This window comes from Camarhynchus parvulus, chromosome 4A (genome assembly GCF_901933205.1).
Source record: "Camarhynchus parvulus chromosome 4A, STF_HiC, whole genome shotgun sequence".
Lineage (NCBI taxonomy): Eukaryota > Metazoa > Chordata > Aves > Passeriformes > Thraupidae > Camarhynchus > Camarhynchus parvulus.
Window position 1 is genome coordinate 9633184 of NC_044600.1, and position 27341 is coordinate 9660524.

Here is a 27341-nt window from a genome sequence, read left to right on the forward strand (position 1 = left end):
GCGCTGAGCCTGCCGGGAGCCGCCATCTTCTGATGACAGCGCTGCCGAGAGCGGCTCCGGCGCCGGGAACCGGACCGGACGGGATGGGACGCGCCCGGTGAGTGTCCACGGCAGCGGCGGGACCGGGGCGGCGGCGGGACCCGGAGGCGTGCCGGGGTCCCCGGCTGCCCGCGCTGGGGGCTTTCTCTACTTCGGGCGGCTCGGCGGTGCTCTCAGCGTGGAGCGGGGGGCTCGGTCCCTCGGTTCTGCCCCCACGGCGGTGCCGGGGATGCCGAGGGCCGGTGCGGCCTCCGCTGCCCCCGGGCCCTGCCGGAGCCGGCGGGAGGTCCCGGCCGGTGAGGCGTTGCCATGGGGACGGGCGCGCCGCCGCCCGCAGGAGCGGCCGGGCCGGGCCGGGGCTGTCCGGAGGAGCCCAGAGCCTGTCCCGAGCCGTGCCCCGGCTCGAGCCTTCAGTGCTGCTCTTTGCAAAAGTGGATCAAAAATTTTTTCTTTGCTAATAATCGCTTCTGTGGTCTCTGTGGTTCTTTTGGCATATTTGAATATTATCTCTCCTTGCCCACTCTTTTATTATTTTAATTTTTATTAGACCCATCACTTTCTAGAACTGCTTCTTGTTAATAAAAATGCAATTTTGTTCGATTACAGCAGTTATTAAGAATTCTATAGGGACAAGGTCACTCAAAGTAATTTTTTTTCAGCGGCAATTTAAGTTCAAGCAGTTCTCTTTTGCACAATGTCAATGATCATATGCTTATATATTTCTCTTTAACAGTAAGTGTATTTCTGCTTCTGTACTACTTGTCTGATGCCTCTGTCTTCCTGCTGAAAGTCCTATAAATGGGTGTAAGTATTTGGGTAATTTTTGCACTTTTTAATCCGTATCTACTGCAAAATGCAGACATGTTTGCAGCGCTACTTTCATTATCGCTTTACTCCTACAGTCTTAAATTGCAATTTTAATGCAAATACTTCAGGTAGCTAACAGGGAGAATTTAGTTTCCTAAATGAACATATAGAAACTACAAGATCTTACAGTAGAGCAATTTTAAAGGAAAAGCAACCAACTGCAGGAAAAAACCTCTTTTACCTTTTTGTCAAATACCTTTTTTTTTTAATCTAATACCCGGACCAAGAGCAGTAGGATACAGATTTACGTAATTACTGAAGTAAATCACTCATGTAACAGAGAACAGTGAAGTATTGTCTCTAAGAAAGCAAGTTTTTGTGTGATGAATTAGCTGGTTAAGCTTTTATCTGGATATTGGATATTTTTAATTTTTTTAATTGCTTCCTCTTGCTATCTACTTGACTGGTTTGCAGTTTTCTTTGAGGTCCTTTAAAGAATCTCAAGTACTTCCTGTTATGAAAAGCTTGGCACCTACAGCACTGGCCAAGAAGGGCAAAGGAATAAGTTAATGATTGTTCTGCATCTCCTCTGACCTTGCCCTTTGCAGTCAGCAGCAAAAGTGAAAGAATGCTGATGAGGATGGTTGGTTGTGGGTTTTTTTGACTGCTCCCACTGATATGAAACAGACTTGCATTTGTTATCAGAAAAGTAAGGAAATATGTGCTCATATCTCCGTTTTAGAAGTATGAAAATGGATTCCATTTCTGGCTGTGTGTACCTGTGAGAGGACTTCTCTCTGTTGCTGTCCTCCCAAGGTGGGTGGTACAGCTGCGGGGAGCTGAAGAGTTCCAGAAATCCAGTTTATAATCAAGCACAGAATTTCCTAGGAGAGAGAAGTCTGGATCATGGTATTTAACTGTCTGCTTTACATTCTTTCTCCTTTTTGCTGCCCTCTAGTTTTTAATTCCAGGATTTTGTTTTGTAGTCTTTGGATGTTAAGGAATATCCCCAATTTATGTCCCTTACTAGTTTTAATAAAACATCTAACAACATTTCAGAGTTTCACTGACCTCAGACTCTTTCAGCTTTAGATTATATTTTAATTTGGATTACTCATCCAAGGGACAGAATTTTAAAATGGTTTTTGTGGTCATAGCTTTGAAGTTGTGGCTTCACAAACAATGCTGAAGGTTATGTGAAAGAGGTTTCTAACCTCTTTTTTTTTTCTACCAACAGGAATGTAAATAGTGGAATTTGTTCTAAAGATTGGTGGAAAATAGCAATGAAACCAGTATCTGCTTTGATTAGTCCATTGCTATGCTTGGTCTGATTGGATACTAATTCCTTAGGGAAAACTGTTGTGAGTACCTTTTGTATAGTTTTGTTTAACAGTGTCCAGTCCTTTGCTGCTTTTTATTTTTCATAGCATGGGGTCTTTTTTTAGAGTTCTAATCCAAGATATTCTGAGCATGATGATTTAAAGTCAAGCTCAAGAAACCACAAGATTTTTAAACATTAAAAATATAGCTGTGTGTGAAGACTGAAAGGCTGTTAAGATGAAGACATGCTGCAAAGCCTGAATTGAGTGTCACTCCTATCATATAAAATATAAAATGAAGCTGCACATTGTCTTGCAGAACATTGTCTTTCCCCTTCAATGATTTGGAGAGTTTCTTATTAAATAAAAAGGCAAGCAAAAGTATTTTCAACAGGAACAAATTTCATATTTTGGTTTTGGTAAAATATTAGAATTAGTTCCCCAGAATTTGTTCCTTAGAAGAAGTAAAAGTTAAAACTAAAATATAATGGATAAAAGTAAAATATAATGGATAATCCAAGAGAGATTTCCAAGTTTACAAGATGATGAGGGCTGCGTGTGTATAAATACACTTTATGTAGGGATGTATATATATGAATATATGCAGATTCTTCCTATTCTAATAGCGAAGCATTCCTGCTGTGACCCCAGAAGGAATCAGGGTGCTGTTCCCCCTCAGTGCAGTGGAGTGTCGGGGTGCTGTTCCCCCTCAGTGCAGCTGAGTATAGGGGTGCTGTTCCCCCTCAGTGCAGCGTCGAGTGTGTTCCCCAGTGCAGCTGAATATGCGTTCCCCCCTCAGTGCAGCTGAATATCGGGGTGCTGTTCCCCCTCAGTGCAGCGGAGTGTCGGGGTGCTGTGTTCCCTCAGTGCAGCTGAGTATCGGGGTGCTGTGTTCCCTCAGTGCAGCTGAATATCGGGGTGCTGTTCCCCCTCAGTGCAGCTGAGTATTGGGGTGCTGTGTTCCCTCAGTGCAGCGGAGTGTCGGGGTGCTGTTCCCCCTCAGTGCAGCTGAGTATAGGGGTGCTGTTCTCCCTCAGTGCAGCTGAGTGTCGGGGTGCTGTGTTCCCTCAGTGCAGCTGAGTATCGGGGTGCTGTTCCCCCTCAGTGCAGCTGAGTGTCGGGGTGCTGTGTTCCCTCAGTGCAGCTGAGTATTGGGGTGCTGTGTTCCCTCAGTGCAGCTGAGTGTCAGGGTGCTGTTCTCCCTCAGTGCAGCTGAGTATCGGGGTGCTGTGTTCCCTCAGTGCAGCGGAGTGTCGGGGTGCTGTGTCCCCTCAGTGCAGCTGAGTATCGGGGTGCTGTGTTCCCTCAGTGCAGCTGAGTATTGGGGTGCTGTGTTCCCTCAGTGCAGCGGAGTGTCAGGGTGCTGTTCTCCCTCAGTGCAGCTGAGTATCGGGGTGCTGTGTTCCCTCAGTGCAGCGGAGTGTCGGGGTGCTGTGTTCCCTCAGTGCAGCTGAGTATTGGGGTGCTGTGTTCCCTCAGTGCAGCGGAGTGTCGGGGTGCTGTTCCCCCTCAGTGCAGCTGAGTGTCGGGGTGCTGTTCCCCCTCAGTGCAGCTGAGTATTGGGGTGCTGTTCCCCCCTCAGTGCAGCTGAGTATCGGGGTGCTGTGTTCCCTCAGTGCAGCGGAGTGTCAGGGTGCTGTTCTCCCTCAGTGCAGCTGAGTATCGGGGTGCTGTGTTCCCTCAGTGCAGCTGAGTGTCGGGGTGCTGTTCCCCCTCAGTGCAGCTGAGTATTGGGGTGCTGTTCCCCCCTCAGTGCAGCTGAGTATTGGGGTGCTGTTCTCCCCTCAGTGCAGCTGAGTATCGGGGTGCTGTGTTCCCTCAGTGCAGCGGAGTGTCGGGGTGCTGTTCCCCCTCAGTGCAGCGGAGTGTCGGGGTGCTGTGTTCCCTCCGTGCAGCTCAGTGACAGCAATGGGCGCAGCGCGGCTGCTGCGGGCGGCGGCACTGGTGGGGCAGGGAACGCCCTCGCCAGAGGCTGAGGCAGGAGGTGCCTGCCCGGTGCTTCTCCAGCTTTGCCTTGGAATCCAGGAGATTCAGCAGCTTTGCTGTGGCGTGAATCATGTTGCTGTAGCTAAGTTATGATATTATTATAATAATATCTCCCTGATGAAAAACGCCCTCTTTTTCCATATTTTTCTTCAACTAGAAGTTTAAATTATTTGTGAAAGAAGTATGTAGCACTAAAAGTTGAAGCTCAGCTCATCAGGAAAGCTGCATCTCAGGGCACTGCAGATTCTAATAGGCATTTTTTACTAATGGCTGTTCTTTTTAATAACCCCTGCTGACTCAGGTTTTTTTGGTTTTTTTTTTGTTTCTGAGCCACAAGAGCAGTATCTTACTTGGGCCACAGCATGCCATTTTTTCCTATAGAAGCTGGTATTTACTCCTTCCCTCTCATACATACAGCTAAAGTTCTGATGACATTTAACTTGGAAGTTCTCCAAAAGGATTTTCTTTCTCTGCCCTTAGCATCCATGAAGTCATCTTTTTTGTTTATTTCTCTATTCCATACCCATATGATTTCTTCATGAAGAAAATCACAGTGTGTAAATACATCTCAGAATGGTATGTTTCTGTTGGCCTGGTTGTGTACATTTTGGAGACAGGGAGAGCATGAAAGTCTTTGTGACTTAAGTCAAAAATAAGGAGGATATAATAGCCTACTATAACCTTGAGCAGCTGACTGACTTCCTGTGATGACAAACCCTGATGGGAGGCTAAGCAGGACCTGTTGGAAGAACAGACAAATAGAGCTGAGCTGGTAGGGTTATGTAAGCTTTGGCACTGAATCAGGAGGCATTCTGTAGATACGCGCCCTCTTTCTAAAATAAATGAAAAATATCTAAACAGAACTTTTTTTTCTAAAATGGCTCTTGATAATTATATAAATACACTAGAATTTTCAAACACTGTTTAAATATATCATGTTTGTGGTAATTTTAATCTTTATAGGTAGGTTTTCAGTTAGCAGCATGCACCTTCCTTGATCTAATTGCAGCTGAGCAAGCAGAAACTGAAGTTCATTGAAGTGACGTATGCATAATCTGTGTGTCAGCTGGTACAGTATGTTCTGTTTGATATTTACTTGGTGCACTACTCACATTTCAAAATTCAGTCAACAGTAAATACTAGCATGTACCCTTTGGTCAGGAGCATGAGGCTGTGCAAGTGGATTTCTGACTTGGAGGTTACTGCTGTGCTAGTCATGTAAATGAATTAAAAATAACTCCTTATAATGCCAATCTAGTTTGGGGTTAAGGATGGAAATAATCACATCTAGTGAAATATACTTAAAAGGGAGAAGTGAGTTTTGTACATTTCCTTTAAAGCTTTTCAAATCTTGGTAATACGATCATGTTGTATTTTTGCATAAAATCAATATCTCTTAATATTTTAAAAGCTGAATTAAACATGTTTGTTTTGCAGATCCACAATGTACAATTCTGCATTTTGAATAGGTTAACCTTTTTTCTATATATTTTTGTCTCTACTTTTTCTTCTGAAACATAATCAGTAGGCTATATATATAGATTGCTAATTCAGGTTGAAAGAGGGTGGTGTCTTGTGGCAAATAGCCTTCAGATGTTTAAAATCAGGATTAAGCTTGGCTTAGCTTCTGGAAGCCTTTCAGGCTATAGTAGACTTGTTTACTCACTGTATAAATTTATATATAATGCTTCAATAATAGTTGAAATACCTAGGTTTTATAAGTGAAGATGATCTTTAACATTTCTGGAGCTTCTACCCTTAATTCACATGTGGTTAATTAAAACCTATGCAAAATTACTTCATCAACTTCAGTATACATGGAGTATACTCTGACCTCAGGTTGGCTACTGGTATATATTGTAACGTCTTGTGTGCCCATCTTAGGTGGCAGATTTTTGTGAGTTTATGTTTCTTAGCTGTAAACCATTAAAAAATTTACCCTCACTCATTTTTCTGCTACAGTTACTATTTGTCTGAGTGCTGTTATGATGCCAGATACTGTTCTAGATCATTATTCCAACTAACTGGAGTTAGGCAGCTGCTAAAAAACATGTGCAGAACTAGTCTTCCTAAGCTAGCTGTAATTTCACACTTTGAGTAGTTGCTTTTAACTATTAGTTGTTTGAAATAGAAATAATTGAACGTGATACTTTATTTAAGGTAGTACTAATGTTGTATATAAAACAGCACTTACACAGGCAAGGAGTTTGCCTCAATGCTTGATAAAGATGTTCCTCATAGATACAACTATAGTGAAATGTAAACCAGCCATGTTTCAAGGGCTGTTGTAAGGGAAGGCTTCATGGTGTGGCTGGAGCATTGTCAAACCTTGCCTCTTCCTGGGAGGGACTGGCCCTGCTTCTGTCATTGCAGGAGTTAGATGAGGCTTTTAGAGTGATACTTGAACCTTTCTGCTCCAAGTGGTCATGATTAAATTATGTGGTTGATATAATTTGAAAAAGCTAGTTCATATTAAAGAATTGATCTGTTGTGATTGTACCTTCTGTGTCAGTACTTATTGCTCTCTTGGTACATGCTTTTCATAGTTTTGATTGTGAGGATTGACTCCAGAGAATCCAAATGTGGCAAATATTTTCTTTATCACCATGGGGAGGGCATAATTTCTTTTTTATTCACCATGTTATCAGAAGGATTTTTGAAGTATTCATGGCATTGTAGAAAAAACTAATGTACATAAAATAAAAAACTAAAATGTAAAAAATTTAAATAGGAAGATTTTTTTTCACTGTTTCAGAACTCATTTCTATATAAATACAATAGAAATAGAGGTATGCTGCAATTCATACAGCAAATATACATTTGTTTTTGCCATATACATTTGTTTTGGTTTTTTCAATGAACAGTTCGAGAAGGAGTCTTTAAAGGATGTGAGGTAGGCTTTGTGTTCTTGTAGAAAGTCTTTCAGGCACACAGATAAGGAAATTACTGTGCAGCTAACTGGTTTTGAGTAATACCAATTCTTTCATGAATGCAGTGTAGTAGTGATAGATGCTTAAGGTCACTTGAGATCTTTGGGAACAGTTCTAGAGGCTTTAAAGTAAGGCTTTATAAGGAAATAAACATTAGCAATAAACATAAAAGCTTTTAAGATTTCATTTTAAATTGTTTTCAATGGATGTATATATATAAAAACACATGTTTTATGGCAGCTTTCATATTACTAAATGTAATTACTGGTTTGGGTTTCTTTGCCCTTCAAAGTCGAAACAAGCATATAGGTCAGATTTGTAGGTCAGTCAATGCAATTTATTCAGATGCTATTTTTGAATTTGCTAAAACAGAAAGCCACAGTATAATTTGTAATGTTATTACATTAGTCATGAACTGACAGACAGAAGGAATTAAGGCTGGTGCTCAGTCTGTGTCCATGATTACATGAAGCACCCATGCCAGGTGTCTGACGTCACGTTTTCTTCACCTGCTCATAGCCTAATTGTCTTTGTCATCTTGGCAGAGGATGCAGCAATCCTGCAATACATAGGCATTTTAATTTCCTCCTCCCCTTTTTGAACCCTAAAAAAGGTTTTGTAGAAGCTAAATGTGGTGTTATAGAAGTAATCATTGTAATATCTGCATTGACATTCCAGAGTGTATAATCAATATTAATGCAGGTTTTGAGGAAGCTGTATTTTTGTGTGCTGGCCTACCTTATACAGACTGGAAATAGATATATTTCAGGATTCTTATAGAAAATGGAGAAGAACACGTGTTCAGTTAAGTACATACTCTGTTCTTCCTTACATGCCTTTCTTTTTGCTAATTGCTGAACTATTACTGCTTTGTGCTAAGAAGTTTATTTGGGCATTCTCATAATTTAATTTACCACTTTAAGATGTGTATCAGCAATAGCCAAGACTTTTTAAGGTAATAGTATCACTGCACTTGTCTGGTCAAGAGATGAATGTTTACTGTGCTTTGACTTCATCATGTTGGGATGAAGGTGACGACTCTGTCAATTTGTGGTTCTTGCACAAGACCTGCTGTAGCCAAGTTGCTTTGTTTCATCCTCAGCAAAGATGGGGCTTGTTTGAGTGCTCTGAGCAGCCTTCTGGCACAGAAGAGACATGAGGCAGAACTAGCAGTTGGTACTCATCCTGGAAAAGTATAGGCAGGGGTAGGAATGTGTGACAAGTGCTAAGAAGAATGACATTCCTTCAGGTAGGGAAGGGAGGAAAAGCTGGGCTGATGGCAGAAGCACAGGAATTTTTCAAGAGGGTGTAGGCAGGGTGTGGAAAAGTGGAAGCAGTATGCTGGACATGAGCACTAGAGCTGGATATTCCCAACGCACTGATCTTTACAGCAATGTCCAGCACTTGGTCTGTGAAATATCTGATAGTTAATTTCACAAGATACTTTGCTAAAATATAAATTGAGGTGTGTCTTTGCAATATAAGACAAGTAAAAAAGCTTTTTTCTTTTTGATGATGGTTTTACCAGTTGCTGCCCACCTGTAATGGGCAGGGATATCATGGCCTTCATATGAGGATAATATATAGTTGTGTTTGAGAATTGAGCTCTTAAAATCTTGCAACTGTGGTCTGGCTCAGATCACTATTTTAAATTTAGTAACTTTGTATTTCAGGTTCAGAAGCCTTTTGTCAGGGTTTTAGCTGGAACTTTATTAAAGTATTTTGTTGATTTCATTCTTGTAATCTTTATTAAGAAATAGAACTTTTAAAGCTATAAACCTGTGTGTTCTCCAGGTAAATGTTTATAGACATCTAAGACATCTTGATCTTTCTACTTTTCTTTAGATTTTTTTTATTATTTTGGTTTTAATACCTTGGTGTTTGTCTCTGTGTGGCAGGTAATGCAGGCAAGGGTGAAATGGGGGAGGAGTTGTTATTTTAATACATAAAGGATGGTAGCTGAATTTAGCCAGCTTCCAGGGTTGTATATGGGTATGATCTATCTTTCTGTCTGGGAAATTAAAACATATATTCTTTGTTTAGGAAACCTGCAGGGGAGCCCTGCCTGTGAAGAGATGACGTGTAATGTCCCCCAGAGCTCGGGAGCCTCTGAGGACACCGACGGGGCCCAGGAATGGGCGCAGGAGCGTGAGCGACAGGGAACTTTTGTGGGATTTCCACAGGACTGTCCTGTTTCTGTGCTGGCTCTAGCCCAAGCTGGCTTTGTTTATACTGGAGAAGGTGACAAAGTGAAGTGCTTCAGTTGCCATACAACTGTTGAAGGATGGGTGCCTGGGGATTCTGCAGTTGAGAGACACAAACAGCTTGCCCCCAACTGCAAGTTTATTACTGAATCTGCTTTTCTGGAAAGTGACATGGATCCTGTTACCCAGAACTACCAGAATAGAACTGAAAATGGTACCAGCAATTCAGCCCTCCCATGTGCTCTGGATGACCCTGATGTGGAGGCAGATTACCTTTTGAGAACCAGGCAGGTTGTGGATATGTCAGATAGTTTGTATCCTAAAAATCCTGCTATGTGCAGTGAAGAAACAAGATTAAAGTCTTTTCACAACTGGCCCCTGAATGGCCAGCTGACACCACAGGAATTAGCTAATGCTGGATTTTATTATACAGGTGTTGGTGACCAAGTGGCATGTTTTTGTTGTGGTGGAAAATTGAAGAACTGGGAACCCGGTGACAGGGCTTGGTCAGAACACAAGAGGCATTTTCCCAAATGCCTTTTTGTCCTGGGCCGGGATGTAGGAAATGTTTCAAGTGAATCTATTCCTTCTGAGCTTGGTATAAGTGGTCTGAACAATGCACAGCACCCAAGGAATCCCTCTATGGCAAAATATGGAAAACGTTTACAAACATTTTTGTCTTGGATATATCCTGTTGACAAGGAGCAACTTGCAGAAGCTGGGTTCTATAGCATAGGTAAGCCAGACCTTGAAATGACTAATATATTTTACAAAGAAATTGCACATGATGTTATGGAAAAAAAAAACAGTTTTAAAAATTTTTATATGGAACAATGTGGGAAATTGTAAGGTTTGTAAAGGTTTGTAAAGAAGAAATAGCTGGCTTCTGATTGTGATAGCATGAATTATGACATCTGTATTGTCTCACTCTTCTCATGAGACTGAAAATGGAATAAAAGTTTTTAAAATGCCTCTCAGTTGCTCCATCTGTGCGTCAGAAAAGGGCATTGTCCAACAAAACAATTTGCCAGAATCTCTTTACTCTTTAATCTACTTTTTTGGTTCTTATGTAAAATTGCATACATTGTATCAAGTATCTTTACTAGCAAAGCATGGACTTGATCATAAATTTATTCTTAGCAGTAAAACAACCAAGTATGGTTTTTTGCCTGTTAAAACCTTTATAATATGTCTTTCACAGTGACAGTTATTTGAGTAAATAATTTTTAAGAAACAAAGTGCTATCCTCCAGACCTTAGGTATAAGGAATGGGCCTGTGGCCTGTACAAAAGCCTGTGAACAAGGCAATACAGAATGCAGGTTGTGTGCCATTTTAGTTAACAGGAGTTTGCATTATCATGGCATGTGACACCCAAAACCAGTGAATCCACTAGTGCCTACTTTATGAAGACAGTGGTACCAGTAGAAGAGCTTTTGCACTTTGACATGTAGGGTATGATTTGGATAAGGCACCATCTCTGTGCATTGGTTTCTAAATTAGGTGGAATTGCACAGTACCATTAAAGCCCTTTGAAATTCCCCACTGAGAGATACTGTACAAGTGCAAAGTGTTGCTCTTACTCAGTCACAAGGAAAAGGGGATTATCTGGGGTAATTTCTTGCTCTCATCTTACTTGACTTCTCTCTTAGTTGGTCTCAGAACTTTATAGTATAATTCTGTTTATTTTACTTGTGGCCATAAATAAAATCTTTGCTATATTCCTGTGTAGGTTATAAATGGGCAATATTTGTACCCACTAGAACTATTTTATTGATTTCTCCTTGGGTTCATGAAAGTACCAATAGATCTGTATGGTGGAGTTGCACTAATTGGGCACCAGCTTATCAGACTGAGGGCTCTTCAGGTGACTTCTGTGAAAACCATTCCCTGTGGCCTGAGAAGAATTGAACTCTCTATGGAAACACCACCCATACCTCCTCTCATTCCAATAAAAACAATATTTAAGCAGTTTCTGGGGCAGTCTTGGATCACAGTAGGCACAGTGCTAGAACAGAGAGGATGCAGTTCTCCTCAGCTGGTTTTGCTGTTGCTGGTTAAGGCCTGTTGATCTTTATGGGAAATAGAGGACCACAAAAAGCCACGTAAACATCTCTCATTCTTTGTGGCAGACATCTTCAGGCCTTGTTTACCATTGGATTGAGCTCCATGATAACAGATTATTTTCAGCTTTTGTTTTTTTATCTGTATAATTACTTACTAAAATAAAATTCAGGAAATTTGCTTCTCTTATTTTGTGTTTCTTTAAGCTCAGTTCTCCCCTGAACATTTGTTTCAAATCATGTGTGTTGTCCTCTGTTAAAATGGAGTTGTTTTCAATTGAAATTGTAAATCAGTAAAAGAAATACTTCTTTTCTTAACGTAACATTGTAGTTGAAAACTTGGTATTATGCCTGCACAAAGTATGCAACTTTATTCTTGTGTGTTTCCTCAGGTAATGGTGATCATGTTGTGTGTTTCCACTGTGGTGGAGGATTGCAAGAATGGAAGGAAAATGAGGACCCTTGGGATCAACATGCCAAATGGTTTCCTGGGTAAGGTATTCCTTAGTGCTTGCTTGGTGTGTGTCTGAGCCTTATTTACAGTATATTGCATTTTAATGACAGAGCATACTAATAAAGGCTTGAGAAGGTTGATTATGGTTTAATACTGTTTAGATTTATGCAAATAATTTTGTCTTATTTGTAGTATTATTAAAGGGAAGATATGTATCTGGATTTAACTGATGTTTGTTTGCTTTGTCAGCAAGAATTGTGTGGTTTTGTCAATATGTATCTGAGGGGTTTGCTTGTTATCAAAGTGCTACATTGTAATGGTTGTTTTAATAGCTTTGTATATGTAAAAGTTTGTAACTTATACAAGATACAAAATGACTAAACAGCTGCCACAGAGCAAACAAACCTGAAGTGGGTTAGTGGCATGGAATATAGAATATAGTTCTCTCTAATTTGAAAGGATTAAGGATTTCAGACAGTAGTAATAGTAGTAGTAGTAGCAGCAGCAGAAGTAGTTTTTAGAAAGACTGCCAATATTGCCTAAAATCTGTTTTGAGGTTTTGCACATCAGCCTCAGTGGCAGTGTGTCAGTCCATAGCAGCTGTCTGTTCCTGAAGGTGAAGGAACTGCTGGAGCTGGAGAACTCTTGTCAAGGAGTTATGGCATTCCCTAAATCTTCTGGTAGGGAAGAGCTCTGCCCAGTGGCTAAGGCTGGCTGGAAAATAATGGAAAAAAGCATGGAAGGCACCTGTTTCACCAGTGAATGTTTGCTTTGATTGTGAAAAACTAAAAGAACCAGCTTTTTAACATAGTGTTTGTTTTTCATTTGAGTGAGCCTTTAGAAATCTGTCATGAGCTCTCATGGCCAACAACTCTTTAAGCTTTCTTTTTCACCAAAAATGTGGGAAAGATAAGTATTGTTTAAGTGTTCTTAGAAATATTACAGTGACATCACAGAGGTTGACTAAACATTTAGAGATTTTAAAAGCAGGGGATCTGTATGATGTAGGAAATTTGTCAAAGCTTCCATAGTTATGTAACAAATTTTTGCTGCTAATGCACTTCTATTAAATCTAAATATTCTTATTTTTAGGTGCAGATTTGTGAGGAATGAAAAGGGGATAGAATTTATAAATAACGTTCACTTAAAAGATGGATGTAGGGATTCAACAGTAAGTTTCTTGCTTATTAATAATTTTGTTAAAATAGAAAAAATAAACATAATTTTTATATGAAGTTACTTTTAATTACATGCCTGTCATTTAATCCACCTGCTGCCACTTTGATTGGCAGGAAGTGAAAGAATTGCAGTATGTGTTGGCTCTGTCAATCAGAGTGTAGCCATCTCCCAGTTCTCCATAGCCTGGGTTATGGATCACAGCCAGGGCACCTTGGGAACGTTGGATATTGGATACTGAACAGGTGCCATTTGTTTTATAGCCTGGGAGCCTAAGGTTGATGATGAATAATAGCAGATACATTTTCTTTTCTTGTTGGTAGAACATTGTTAAACTTGTGTATAGTCACTAAAATGTAAAATTGTAATGTTTTAGAATTATTTTGTAAACTAAGAATTGTGTACCTATGGTTATTGCAGAGATGGTTTAAAATTATAACAAAAAACTGATTGTGTCATTCGGAGCAGATTAAATAGTTTTAGTCACTAAAGTAACTTGAGATCAAATAGCTATTTTTTAATTTTGTAACTGTATGTATTTCCTTCTACTTTCTCCAGAATTGTAATTTTGTTTTTTTATATTTCACTTTTAGACAGAAGCTGCTGAAAGGACAATAATTCCTAAAGGTATCTGTTTAAAACAAACGGCTTCCCCCTATTTTGGAATATCCATATTTGAATGTATAATGACAGGAAAGGTTAATTTTAAGTCTTAGAGCTAGTGAGTGTGCATCAAGTATGGAATTAGTAGTGCTGTGAGATGAGTACTAAATACTGACCAGAAACAGCCCTTCTTCATGGGCAGGAAGAGTTGGTCTGTCCAGTGGCAAGGACCAGGAAGCTGAGCAAGCTGAAGTAGTTTATTATGTCTTCCAGAATTACACGTTCCTGCAATGCTTTTCACAAATACCAAGCAATAAAAAGATAAAACAGTCAAAAGGGTAGGAGGAGGCCAGTCAAGCAGCTTTATCCCAGGGAATGGGAGCTATTGATAGTAAGAGTGGGTACACAAAACCTGCTTAGAAATCTCTCCCGTACTGCTCATTTATGAGAGTTAAAACAAAAGAACCTTTTTAAAAACAAAAAAAAAGTTTTTGTTTTTAAAAATTAAAAATTCAAAAGTTTTGCTATTTGAACAATGTTGATAAGTAAAAGGAAGGGGAAGGCCCAACAAGTGGTTTCCCAAAGTGGTGTTGTGTCTTGCCATGGATAGACCCACTTGCTTGTTGGTGGTGCTGTGCTTTGATTTTATAAATTCAAATTATTTGTTGGTTTCTCTCAACACATGTATGGGGATTTTTTCCTTCTCTGAACTGAATTAAAATTGATGTAATGTTACTTATCCATTGTGCCTTTTTGGATGAATGTCATTTAACTTTCAGCTACAAAATTTGTGATGGTAGTTATATGAGACGTTATTTATTTTGAAGTAGTTGATTTGAACAGCAAATTTAGGAGGATTTCTATAATATAAATAGATGAGGGGAGACTGGGAAAGCTAGGATAGAAAAAAACCTCAAATCTGCAGTCTTTACAATTAGCAAAATTCTCAAATTGGAAATACGGTTCCTTTGATTACATATTTGTTTGCAAATATGTGTCTTAGAGTACTGTAGTCAATACTGTCGGATAATCAGATTCATCGTTCTTAAAGTGTTTTTGTTTTGTTTTTAATTTCTTGTTTTAGATGATCTCTTACAGAATCCTTTGGTACAAAGTGCCATAGCCATGGGTTTCAGTTTGTCTGAGATTAGGAACACCATGGAAAAGAGATTGCAGATGACTGGAGAAAGTCACACATCTGTTGAGGATCTGGTAGCAGACTTAAGTGCTCATAAAGAAAATACAAGGGATGAAGAACCAAATGAAATCCCAGTTGAGCAAGATGAGCTTATTCAGTTACAAAACCTCTGTGTGTACTTTCATATCAGTTCTTTAGTCTGTGAAATATTTTTTTAATGTTATCTGTTTATTCTACCCTCTGATTCCAGTCTTACCTATGGTAAATGTACAGTATTGTAAATTAGATTTAAAGACATTTGGTTTGGGACATTAAAAAAAAGAAAAACCAAAAAAAACTGAACAGAGTGTTGAAATATTTGAGTGTAGCAGCATTTATAAATATCATCTCTAAAATAAGTAGTATTGGTATCTCACAGGTGTGTAACAGTGACAGACTAGTGTGCTTCTGGTAAAGGTTGTGTGTGCTAAAAAAAGCCAAAGTTGTTGTGACAATAATATTTAAAAATAAAAGCAAGAATATAGTTAAAAGACGAACTGTAGATGTGGCAAAGTGAAATTGACTCAGGGACATGCTGTCATATTTGGTGTATTCAATGTGAAAAAGACACAGAGGGGGAGTATTTATTTTACAGTATATCATTTTGCTTGGGGCAGAAGTATTTTTGTTCTTGGCCAGTAAGAACAAGTGTGCATCTAAATGGTGTTTCTGTTCAGTTATTTATATTCCACCTTTGCTGGGACATGCAGGTCATGCTCACAAAGCCCTTGTGGTGCTCCCTGCAGATAGACCAAATGCAGGAGTTCTGATTCAGGAGACTAGTAATTTAAGACAAGCATATGGGTGAATTCATGGGGAGGGCAAAGACCATCTGGTTGGCATGATGAGCTGAGATCTTACCAACCCACTCTTTTTAATAAGATTTTCAATAGGGCATTGTGGGGGAAGAGGAACTTGCAGTGCAACTGGACCTTATTTTGGTGGTTGGCTGTGCAGAGCTTCCCCCAAGTGGCAGGGGAAGGTGTCTGAATTTGGTATTTTCAAATGGGGCATATTGGAATAATAAAGTGCTCATGTATAATGCCATATTGATTCTTTCTGTGTTACAGATTTTAAGCTTTTTGAAGTATGGCCATTTTGAAAATGGGGACAGGGAAGGAAGTCACGTACTCATTTTGTTATTGGGAAAACTCAGAAAAAGAAATAAAATCCAAATGACTTAACTAGTAGCAATGAGCCTTTCTTTCACCTTCTACTCAAATTTTGGGGAAATTTTGTCAGAGAGAGGTCTGTGAAAAGAATGGTTCCTGATTTCAAGCTCTTACCAATACAGGTAGATGTACTCCCTGCTTGCCTTGGCCTGGGAGATGTAATGGGATAGAAGGGGAAATAAAAAAGAGGATTCCATGCTGCAGCTAGGATTCCTCTCTTGTAGTTATTTTTTGTTCTTTTTAAGGGTGTGACCTTTAAATCATATGAAGAACACCTTGTCCATGTGTGTAAAGAGAAAAAAAAAGTGAGATCCAATGGTAGTAAGTATGTTAACTTGTTTTTATGTGTCTATTTTCCTTAGACCTCAGTACTGAAGAGAAGTTAAGACGTTTGCAGGAAGAAAAGCTCTGTAAAATCTGTATGGCTAAGGACGTGTCCGTTGTCTTCATTCCCTGTGGTCACCTAGTTGCCTGTAAGGAATGTGCTCAATTGCTTAATCAATGCCCTCTGTGTCGTAAAGATATTATGAAAATACAGGAAATTTTTATGTATTAGTGAAATACACAGCACTGTGGATGCAAATGTTTCCTGTTTTATTACTTGAAAAATGTGTAACATGTGTAACAAAGTGGAAAAAATGCAGTTAATTCCAGACTGTAACCATATGGCAGGACTTAGATTTTTCTGCTGTCAAACTCTACACATTTTAACACTTTACAAATTATTTTCCTTAAGTGATTTTTTTGTATGTAAAAAGCAATATGTATGAAAGGCAAATATGTATATTTTGTAACTTCAGTTCATAGACCTGATATGGGAAAGCCCAAGTAATGTAAACCTTTATTTATGTGCTCATTGCTTTGCTTCACTTTGGTAGGACTCTGTATGACTGAAGTTTGTGCAAATAGAGTTTGTACGAAGAGCCTGTCCCTATATAAAATTTGTAAATTAATTCATTCAAAATATAATTGTATACATGTATATTATACTTGAGATTTTAGCTTTTTAAAAATATTATGTAGGATTGAAAATAGTCTCTTTTTTCTGTAACTTTGGTTGTAACATAATTCAGACAATACACATAAACCTGCTGCTGTAACCTTATGGTTACTTCTGCTACATTTTAGGTTTGTCTGTTTTAATTTCATTCCTGTCTCCCTGTCTATTTTTCTGGTTCAGATGTATAAATGGTCTTCAGTAAGCTGATTTTGGACATCTGTTTTTCATGAAGTTCCATCTTTATATAAAATGTACATTAATTTTATTGGTTAAAGGGGAACTCGAGAAATTAAGGAAATTCTATGTACCCTGTGCCTTTCATGAGAGGAGGCACATTTTAAAGTTGCCCCTTATACAAAAAGATGTTGAGTTTGACATTTTTCTCATTTGGCTTTTTTTGTAACACAGCATCATCCTAACTGATTTATCTGCAAATACTTTGCACTGCTTCATAACTTATTTTTTCATAGGAGAAGATTAAACTTTATCTCCTAGAAAATGCTTTTTTAAAATTCACTAGCAGTACTAGAAATCTTTCATTTTTGTTCATGTCAGTTTGCAGAATTTAAATTTAAAACTTAAGAGCTATTCTAATGAGAGCCACCTTAAAATATTTAAACTATTTCTTGCTGGACTGATCCCCCATTTCTGATTTTGAAAGTATCACAGCTTTGTATTTAAGTATAGCTGTTTTATGATCACTGCTTGATTTTGTCACTTCCTTATTTTGTGGAACTACTGCTATTTTCTGTGTATATATTTTTGAGTTCTACACACTAAGGTTTAGAATATAGAATATAAGGAACAGAGTTTTTCATGTTATTAAAGTTCTGAATACACAGAAATATATTATCTACCTTTTCTATTTTTTTAAATCTCTGCTGTGTAATGGTATGAATATTTAAAATAAAGTGCAACCCAGATGTTTCTTGATCAGTGTATTTGATTCTCACATTAAAAAAAAAAACAGAAGGCTGCTTTCTGTTGCTTTTTGTTTTGTAATTAAATTAATTAATTTAACCTGAGTGTTATTAAGGATAATAAATATATTTTAATCTGAGAGAAAATAAAATCTATTGTTTGTATAGATTAAAGTTTGTTAATTATAAATCTAACATTAGTTTTGCTATTTTTATGGTTGAATTTGGTCTTGGGAATAGATGATGACTAGAAATTAATGAAGAATTCAGTTTTATTTTGCCTTTCTGTTTCAGATAATTCATGCATACAGGGACTTTTTGGGACAGATATGGACTGGCAATCCTGACAGCTTTGTTCCAAGCTCCCATTCTTACCTACAGGGAGGGTCTTCTGTCCATATCAAGGGAAATGGGGGGGGTTGTTAGCCTTGAGCTGCTGTAGCTTGCCAGAAATAGCTTGTTTAGTTAAGGCTGCACCCGTGTGCTGCTGACTTGTTGAAGCAGATGGTTGGTTACCTAAGCTTGACCTGAGTCATGTGAGAAAGGCTGGATCAGCTGGATCCAACCCACAGGCTGCAGAACCTGGCAGGCAGCTCAAAGTCCTGTCTGAGAAAGAGCTGGACCAAATTTAGCTTAAACTGTTGCAAAACTAAATCTCAGCAAGGAGGTGATTTGGGGTGTAAATGTAGTATGTAAATTGTCTGAGAAAAGCTGGGAAGTAGGTCACACACACAACCTTCTACACTGCAATGGAGAGCAAACACGTTGTCCTACATTGCGTGATTGCTTCATGGTAAAGCTTGTTAACTTTTAAAAGGTTTGTATTTTTAGATACATATCCCTTACTGCAACTTTTTCATTAATATTATAAAAGATACAGCTATATAGCAATTCAAATTGTAATCACTTAGGGACATTAAAGGATTAAAAGCCTTTTAGTGAGATGTCAAAATAAAAATGACAAACTCTGTAGGTTTAGGGTTTTTTTAAAAAAAACTATAATCAGAGTTCTATTCAGACTAAATGTGAAAAAATAATTAGCATAGTCATCAAATTCTGACAGCTTGAATTAGGAAGACTTTTTTTCAATTTATGCTGATTTTTAGTATCTTAAAGAAACAGAAGAAATTCCATGGCCTCTAATACTGGGCTGAGTGTTTAAAGAGACAGAAATGAAGAATGCAAATAAATGGAGTGGAAGCACAGGGGCTTTGAAAAGGAGGTTAGCAGCAGGACACAGATGCCCTGGAAGTTGATTTTTTTGAGTTTCCTGGGAGCTGTGCAATATGTTCAAGTATCTGTGTTCAGTAACTTTCTTCTAGTGGCTTCTGTGTAGTATCTTTCTTTTATGTTACTTGTAGTAGCAGAACTACTTGCTACTCTGGATATATGAGAGATTTACAAGGGTTTTCAGTAAGGTCCTGGAGGTGTGTTGCTTAGAAAGCATGGGAAGTGCATGGCTTATTTAGAAACAGAAGGCTAAAATAAGAAAACCCAAAGAGTTGATGTTTTTGTTATGTGTGGAGCTTTTTCTCACTGCCTTGCAATGTGGGGTCTGAAACACACAGACTTACTTTACTCTGCTGATTGCAGCAGCTTCTGCCTCTACAGCTTGGAGCTGTCTGGACTTTTTAAAAATTCATTTTGAGGCTTGATCTTAAGCTCAAAATACAATAAAAACTTCTTAAATTATTATAGCTTGGGGATTGGTTGTTGGTTCGTTGGTGGGGTTTTTTTGGTTTTTGTTTTTGGGTTTTTTTTCAATTAGAGTATTTAAATATCCATTTTAACATTGTCTGGTTAGTTTCATTTTGACCACAGTTCTTCAGTGGGATTTTTTGTTGGCTGTATGTACAGTCTGAAGCTACAGGACAAACAGTCCGTTGAAGTTTTCAAAGTGTTGCTGTTAATCTGCATGGGTTTTAGAGTTACCTTTTCTATTTGTTTTTATTGTAATTAACAGAAATGTAAATATAGTGGGTGGTTGGAATTGAATTATCACTGGGTGGAGGTTAATGCAGGCACTTGAATATGGTGTTCATGTGAAACCAAGCTGCAGTGGTCTTCTCTAGGATGGAGCATTGCCAGGGGCAGTGACCTTTGCTGCTGAGGTCTTCAGGAACTACTTGGAAGAGAATCTGCCTTACAAGGTGTGCAAGTTCAAGCACCTGATGTGTGAAGGTCAGCTCTTCATAGAGCAAAGGAGGAGCTGGAGGTTTTCTGGCTTTTGCAGTGTATTCCTGCACAGAGGATCTGAACAGTGAGTTGTTACACGATGCTCTTTGTTACCCTCTGTGTTGTGCACGACTGACTCCTGTCAGCAATGCCAAATGCCAGAGAAGGCTGGAGAGGTGCTTCCAGTGCTGCCTCTGAGCCTTCTCCTGTTGGTCTTGTGCAGAGCAGCTGGATTGGCCTCATGGCTTGTGAAGGGTGCTGGTCCCCTTCTCCTTAGGGTCAGTCTACCCACATGCACCTTAATTCCTCATGGAGGTATGAGTGAATACTCTCCCTCCTATCAGTTTTTTGTGTGGTTTATATGCATGAAGTTTTACTGAGTAGCTTGAAATCTTGATCAAGGAAATCTTTCCTCCCCCCTGCTCCTGCCATGACTTCACACTGATTCAGGTTGTTGAAAGTACCTTCTCATCTTGGCAAATGCCACTGTGTCATGTCACTTCAACAGCTTTACTGATGCTGCTGTACAGCAATGAATGTGCTGTAATTATAATGTGGCTTTCTGTGAGAATGCAAAATGGCTTGTGATGATAAACGATCTCTGTTGAAATTCAGATTATATCTTCAATTTTTTCTTAACCATGAATTCCTGTTAAGCAATAGTGACAACATTACAGTAAATCTATATGTGTTAACTCAGAGAACATGGTGGCTCTGTAACTAACTTCCCAAGAAACTTGCTTTTTCCTAAAACAGGAAAGAAGATGGTATATATTCATTTATGAATGATTTGGATAAACAAAACCCCAAGAAAAATCTGGGACAAAATGGTATTAATTATATTGTGAGTATATAATATTTAAAGCTGATCAAAAACTATTTGGTTGCCTTCAGATAATTACTAATTTACAGTTTTATAGCCTAGATAGCTATTGTGTTAGCTGAGATAAATTTCTTGATAAGTAATAATTGCTGGAAATGTATTGGAGAGATACTGGAATTAGTTTTGCTCTCAGATGGAAAAATGGTGCTTACTATCAAAAAATGAAACACACATTTACAGAGTCCCACTGTGAAAACGTCTAGAAGAATCATTACAATAATTGCTGAAAAGCCAGGATTACTGTAAGTGTGTATGGTCACCTTCAAATTTTGGAGAGTGAATTATTATAGCCTTCAAAGATTACCAAGACAGCATTTAAATGTATTCATGTCTTTTTGATTTTATATTGTTAGATCTTGCTGTAAAACTCTTGACACAATTTCTCTTAGGTACCTTAATTTTGCAGTGTATGATGAGAGTCACCACTTAAGCCAAATAGTTAATCTTCTGAATACAAGCTTTTCCACAGTGGGTGTCAAGTCACAGGCATGTCTTCCTTTTAACTCTTGTGTTACAGAGAGAAGCTTCTGAGTCCAGGACTGGCTTTACCTCCCTGTCCTGCATAACTGACCCATGTGATGTCACTGGAGTCAGTATGGGAGCTCTTACTGCAGGGTACAAGCACCAGAAAAGTAACTCTTGCTTCAAATGGGTGTTTTACAAAACAGATGTACGAAAAATCACAATTGGACATCTGCATCACAATTTAGGACTTTTATAACTTCATCAGCGGTTGATTTCCTAAAGGCCTAATTGGCAATTGCAAGTTTCTTTTAGGAAGATCCATGTTCCAGGTTGGAAGCTTCACTTCTGCTAGGCCCACAGCTGGAACCAGAGGTACAGGGAAACGAGAAGTGGGGGCTCCCTGGGGGACTGAGAGTGGGACTTGCTGTGTTTATGGTGAGCATCCCAGGTGTGCCCTTTGCCACAGAGGGGAAAACACTTCCTTCACAGCTGCTGGCACTTTGCAGGACTGCTACTGTCACACTCAAGAAAGTTACACTCTGAAAAAAGTATTTTTATCTTAACGGTTTTGAACATCTGTGCAGCCCCCAACATGTCATAAACTGTTGTATTCCTTGCCACTTGTTATGCATTGTGCCATTTATAAAAACCTTTAATCTCAGCTAATGACACCATCACACTTTGCTTTGCTTCCACCACCCACTGTGTCAGAGTTGAGGCAGCAGAAAAGGCCTTGAGCTCCAGACACAACTGGCAATAGGGGAGTGACTTGTGAGAAACACAGTCTGAAAGAAACCTTGAAGCTGGTTGATGGTGAAAACTAAACCAAAGGAAACTTGTGTTAGGGACAGACATATATAGAGGATCTTGGAATGTGATAGGTCAGCCCCAGAACACCGTACAAATTAATCTGGAAGAGTTAATCTGTTCCTTGTCTTTATCTGTCAATAACAACCCCCCATTGCCTAGACTTCCCCTTTAAGCCCCTAAGTTCCAGCCTCACTAATCTGTGGGGAAAAAACCAACAAGGTACATGATCCAAATCTTGTATTTGCCTGCACAGAGTGCTGTCCCATATATTTAATAGAGGATTTTCTTCAGAGCTTAAACACAAAAATATTTACTTTGTTGTTCATAATTGTTTTGCTCTATGATCCTGGGCAGAAGTTGAGCTGAATAATGTTGTTTCTGTCTCACTTCCACTCTAATTTCACCTAACCACAAGCCAGCTTCTCACCCTAGCCCTTTTTCTGTCACACACTCTGTTCTTTGCTGCTTTTAAGGGAGCCCTGCCACTTACCTGGCTTACCCAGTTTGAAACATGTCTCTCTGGTTCCTGTACTTCTTCCTCAGACTTTGTCACTGATGCTGTCACAGTACCTGACTCATAAAATGGACCTTGATACATGGTCCCTCTGCCTGGACTTAGCTACAGAACACAAATAATGTCTTGCCTGTCTTCAAAAACTTCCCTACATCTGGAAATTGGAGCACATTGTGTCCTGAATACAAGAGGGGTGGCCTGATTGGTAACACTTGCTCCTGTACCTAGGGTGAGGTGATGCCTCAAGTGAAAGTGGCTTGTCCTGCCTGCAGCCAGGGGAAGGGCTTTTCACTATTTCCTACCAAAAACTGCTGTGGCCTTTACAGCAGTTTGCTGAGGAACTTTAGAATTCAGCTAAGGGATTTTTCTCTCAAAGAATGAGACACAGAAAAAGTACCTCACTCAAACAGGGGAGCTCAGGGCTTTGGGTAACAAGTGGCACAGGGGACTGAGTAAAGCTGCTGCTCATAATGCATTTGGCAGGAAGGCATCTGCAACTTACTGGGATTCTGTTCATCTTTAGAGCTGATGATGAAGGGGAGTTAAAACTTCCTTTGTAGTGGTACAGGACAAATTGATTCTGTGCTCCTTCACAGAAGGAGCAGGCAGAAACTTACTGAATCAAAGAAAATTCAAACATGAGTTGGGTGTTCTGGAAAGACCTGGTGAGAAATAGGGGCACACAAGAGAGACTTACATAAATGGAAAAAGGAAGAAATTATTCACAGAGCAGGGAAAGACCTAAGGAGCTACCGATATGCAAATTATGGGAAAGTAACCCATTTTTTGGTCTTTATTTTTGTTTGTTATGTAATAGCTCATCTTCAAAAGGATTTAGAGCAGATTTCCCTGGAGTGACTAAGCCAGATTCAAAAATCTGGGAAAAAAATTTGACTGGGAAGACTGCTTTTTCCCTCTGTACCCATCTCAACAGACAAAAGGATGGTCATGGCTTATTCAACACAGGCCATCAAAGCTACCACCTCACCTTGGGACAAATCCAGTATACAAATTCTGGTTTCTTTTTCCAATTCTCAATAGAAAAGTCTTTAAATAAATAAATAAATGATTGTGGGTGCTGATGTGTTGTTGGTGAGTTTTTGTTGTTGTTATTTTTGTTATTTCAGGTTTTTTGTTGTTTGTTTTTGATTGGTTGTTTTGTTTATTTGTTTTTTTAATAATACAAATGAGGAAATGGAACTGCAGAGGGGCTTCCTATTCTGCAGGAGAAAGAAAAGGAAGAAGCATGTAAAGAAAAGGAAGCAGCATGAGCATGAATCTCCTGCCTGGGAAAATGAATCAGCCATCTGGCAGCTTGAGTTTATCTGATCTTCTCTCGTGGTGAACCTCTGGCCATTAATTCAGACACAGAATTGGTATCTGCCCTCTCCCTGCTCAGTTTCCTGTGTCACTGATCATGAAGCTCTCTTTGGATCAAGCATAATAACAGTGCCTGTAAAGTCTTTGTTAAATCCTCTCTCTAAATTGGGCTCAATATCAGAAATGGTGGAATTTGAAGCACCTAAAGAGTAGCTTTTTTGAAAAAGATTACATAGTCCTGTGAAATACTTTCTCCTAGTTTTTACAGAACTTCTTTTCTATCAGATATAAATCCTTTCTATACAGGTCAGAATTTAAAATATCTCTTTTTCTTTACAATGCTTAGATAGCACTTTTTTATTTTAAATTTTTCATTGTATTGGAAAGGATGCTAGTATGCTAAAACTATACAGAAACTTCAGGATGGTCTTGTTTTTTTTTTTTCCCAAAGTCTGAACTGATGGTACAAGCCCACTCTGGAACTGGTAGCTTAGAAAGAAGTGATGAGCTTGCAGAGGAACTGCTTTTCATCCCTGTTGTACCAACTGGAAGGCTCAGTCCCAGAAGCATGAGGTCTTCATGAGGAAAACGCAGGAGTCAGGCTCTTCAGAGAGCCAGTTTGGCCCCCTTAGAGGAGGAATCCTCACAGGGCTCAGTTGACTTAAGAAATTCCTGTCTTCTGGTCACTGGAGCAGAGCAGAAACTTTCCTGGCCTCAGCACAGCGCTCAGCACCTTCAGCTGTGCTGACTTCAGTGCTCTGCAGCTGTACTGGAACAGCTCAGAGAAATGATCTGGGCTGGGGCAATCAAACTTCAGAAAACAAATGTTCCTCTCCCCTTCTCCAATGAGGCAACAGCCTTGCTAAGACAAGGCTGGGCAAACAGCTGAATGAAACAACTGTGAGGGAGGACACTGAACTGCAGAGTGTGAAATCCTCTTAGGCAGGCTCTGTGACCAGGGGTGTGTAGTGTGCTGCTGCACCTGGAGCCGGGCTCTAGAGCACTTCCATGTTTTGTCACAAGCAGAAAAAAGCAAATTCTGTCCTGTGAGTCAGGACACCCAGAAGTGTTATGGATCTGGGCTTCCAATGCCTGAGTCAGCTTTGGGAATGGGCTGAACTCTGCCATGGTATTGTCAGCACTTGCACACTCATTCAAAACCACACCTTAAAAACTATGTCATGTTTGCTTCACGTTAGGTAAGCACATTTACCTAAAACCTCTCAGCTGAGAGCTCGAGTGTGAACTGCAGTGCTTTTGGAATAGAACAAAATCCATGTGCTGTACATGTATTTCATGTACAGCTGACTGGAGCTGCCTCGTGTTCCTGCCAGCTCCTGCAGTAAACTGCTATAATCTTGCAAAGTTTTGGATTGGAGTTTTAATATGAATTATCCCTATTGTATCTCAAGCAGAAGGCACATTACTGGAATTCTGGGTGCAGGCAAAATGTTGTAGTTTATTTTTATGGAAAGGTTGTTTATATGGCAGCTGTCAGAAGTTGACTTTGTATGGGAAAGGTACAAAAGGATCCAGCTCCTTTCCATGTATTCCTAAATGTTGTTTTATAACAATACAGATAATTTTTAAGGCTTACATTAAGTGTAGTGGGGTTTTTTTAATACACAATTCTTCTACATTTTCCAGACACTATCAGATTAACATTAAAGATCACCAGCAGCACCTGTAGCTGTAACTGAAACCGTGAATACGTTTGTATGACTGGGCATTCAGGATGCTATTTTAAAGTGTTCCCTACCAGGCAGTCTTTCTGCTTTTTTTTTTCTTTTCTTTTTTTTTTTTTTTTTTTTTTTGTGTTTCCCCTGAACTTGACAGAAGGTGCAAACTATTCTGAAATGTGAATTCAAGCTACAGAACATAATTTATTTTTGTAAGCCTGTCTCATGTGCCGACAGATTGTATCTAGTATTCCTAGGTGTCATCAGCTTATATTACACTGGTTTTAGTGTTTTTTTTTTTTTAAATTTTATTTTAAACACTCCTAATCTGATCACGGTTTCCATTGTACGCATTATTTTCTCTGCGGGATGCCTCATCTTAGTTTTGAAAAGACTGGAGCTGGTGGATACTCTCCTCTTAAATACCCTGCCTTTGTTAGGCAGGTGAGCAGAGTAACTCGCTTTAGCGACTGCTTAGTTATGCTAACGCTGTCCCCAAAATTATAAGTAGATAAACACAAGAGGGTGATTAGAGCCTAATTACCAGGACAAAACTATTACTGTGCTGACTGATCTAAATATAATCGTACGTGGAACTATTCAGCATGAGCAATGTGCTTAGCATTACACAATAAAGTGAAAAAAAAAAACCAAACAGGCGTCACAAATTGCATATCTGGTTACTTTAAGAATTCTGTGCTGCTTATATGGATCGCTTTAGGTTCACATAATCCTCATGCAGGGAGAAATAAGGAATCCCACGAACGCTCATTTAACTGGGAGCACACGGGGCGATGGGCAGAAGCACAACGCGTTTCTGGAGAACGGTGAGACCACGGGAGCTGCCAGCGGTGCCAGCAGCCCTGGCTGCCGTGCCCGAGATAAGGCACCCAGCCCCCGTGAGGGAACCGCGCGTTTATCTCCCGGGCCAGGGCTCCCTCCGGCACAGCCCAGAGAGCGAGCAGGACCCTGCGCCATCGGCTCCGCGGGGCACTTCCGTGAGGCCCAGCTCTGCCTCGGCCAGACAATTATCCGCAATTACTGCACGTTGCAGCGGCAGAGCCCCGGGCCTGCGTGCGGCCGGGCGCGTCCCGCGGGCTGGCCCCGCGTCCGAGCGGCCGCTCCTTTTTAGGCCGCGCCGGGCCCCGCTGCCGAGCCCAGCCCGGGCCCGCCCCGCGCATGCGCCGCACCTTGTTTACCCCGCTCGGCGCGGCGCTGCCGCGGGCGGCCGGCAGGTGTCGCCCCACGCCCAGGAGAGCGGGCCCCGCTGGGCGGCCGCCAGGTGGCGCCTGCGCCCTCCATTCGCCCGCGAGCCGCCGAGCAGCGAACACCCCAAACAATCCCCAGCGCCGCCGCCAAATTAAATAACCCCGACCCGCCCGCGCCCCGCGCCCCCTCCGCGCCCACAGCCCGGCACCGGCCGGGACGGGCGCGCAGCCGGCGAGCCGCGCCGGGGATACGGGAGCGGAGCTGCGTGCCGGGGCCTCCTCGCTGCCTACGCCGACACTGGGCAAGGTAAGTTAGAAAATGGCGGCGAAGCTTCTGGAAGTTTGGCGGGGGGACACGGGATCGCGGTGCGCGGCGGCGATGAGAGGCCGGGCCGGGGCCCGCGGCGCCCGGGCCCGCGCGGGGCGCCAGGCCGGTTGG

At 40.4% G+C, this 27341-nt stretch overlaps 2 protein-coding genes across 6 annotated transcripts in view; both read left to right on the forward strand.

The window, feature by feature from the left end:
• Positions 1 to 4: 4 nt before the first annotated feature.
• Positions 5 to 17889, forward strand: XIAP (X-linked inhibitor of apoptosis). Of its 4 annotated transcripts, XM_030967861.1 has the most exons (8): positions 10 to 97; positions 773 to 843; positions 9125 to 10021; positions 11739 to 11838; positions 12893 to 12971; positions 13570 to 13603; positions 14664 to 14888; positions 16291 to 17889. In XM_030967861.1, exons 3-8 carry the CDS (start codon positions 9157 to 9159, stop codon positions 16482 to 16484), a joined length of 1497 nt encoding a protein of 498 aa, XP_030823721.1. In that variant the 5' UTR covers positions 10 to 97; positions 773 to 843; positions 9125 to 9156; the 3' UTR covers positions 16485 to 17889. The 4 variants fall into 4 exon arrangements, with proteins under 4 accessions (XP_030823720.1, XP_030823724.1, XP_030823721.1 ...); XM_030967860.1 differs by lacking the exon at positions 773 to 843 and having other exon boundaries at positions 5 to 97; XM_030967862.1 differs by lacking the exons at positions 10 to 97; positions 773 to 843 and adding an exon at positions 1633 to 1662.
• Positions 17890 to 27009: 9120 nt separating this feature from the next.
• Positions 27010 to 27341, forward strand: part of STAG2 (stromal antigen 2) — a 77217-nt gene continuing 76885 nt past the window's right edge. For both annotated transcript variants that reach the window (XM_030967868.1, XM_030967869.1), the window contains exon 1: positions 27010 to 27209. The gene's annotated coding sequence lies outside the window, so the exon portion shown is untranslated. The remainder of the gene's footprint in view (positions 27210 to 27341) is intronic.

What these genes read in the sequence shown, in the direction of transcription:
- XIAP (XM_030967860.1), top strand. Translation starts at nt 9,157, where the DNA reads ATGACGTGTAATGTCCCCCAGAGCTCGGGAGCCTCTGAGGACACCGAC. An exon ending in CATGCCAAATGGTTTCCTGG is followed by an intron (nt 11,839 to 12,892) that starts GTAAGGTATTCC and finishes TCTTATTTTTAG; the next exon opens with GTGCAGATTTGTGAGGAATG. An exon ending in TATTCAGTTACAAAACCTCT is followed by an intron (nt 14,889 to 16,290) that starts GTGTGTACTTTC and finishes TATTTTCCTTAG; the next exon opens with ACCTCAGTACTGAAGAGAAG.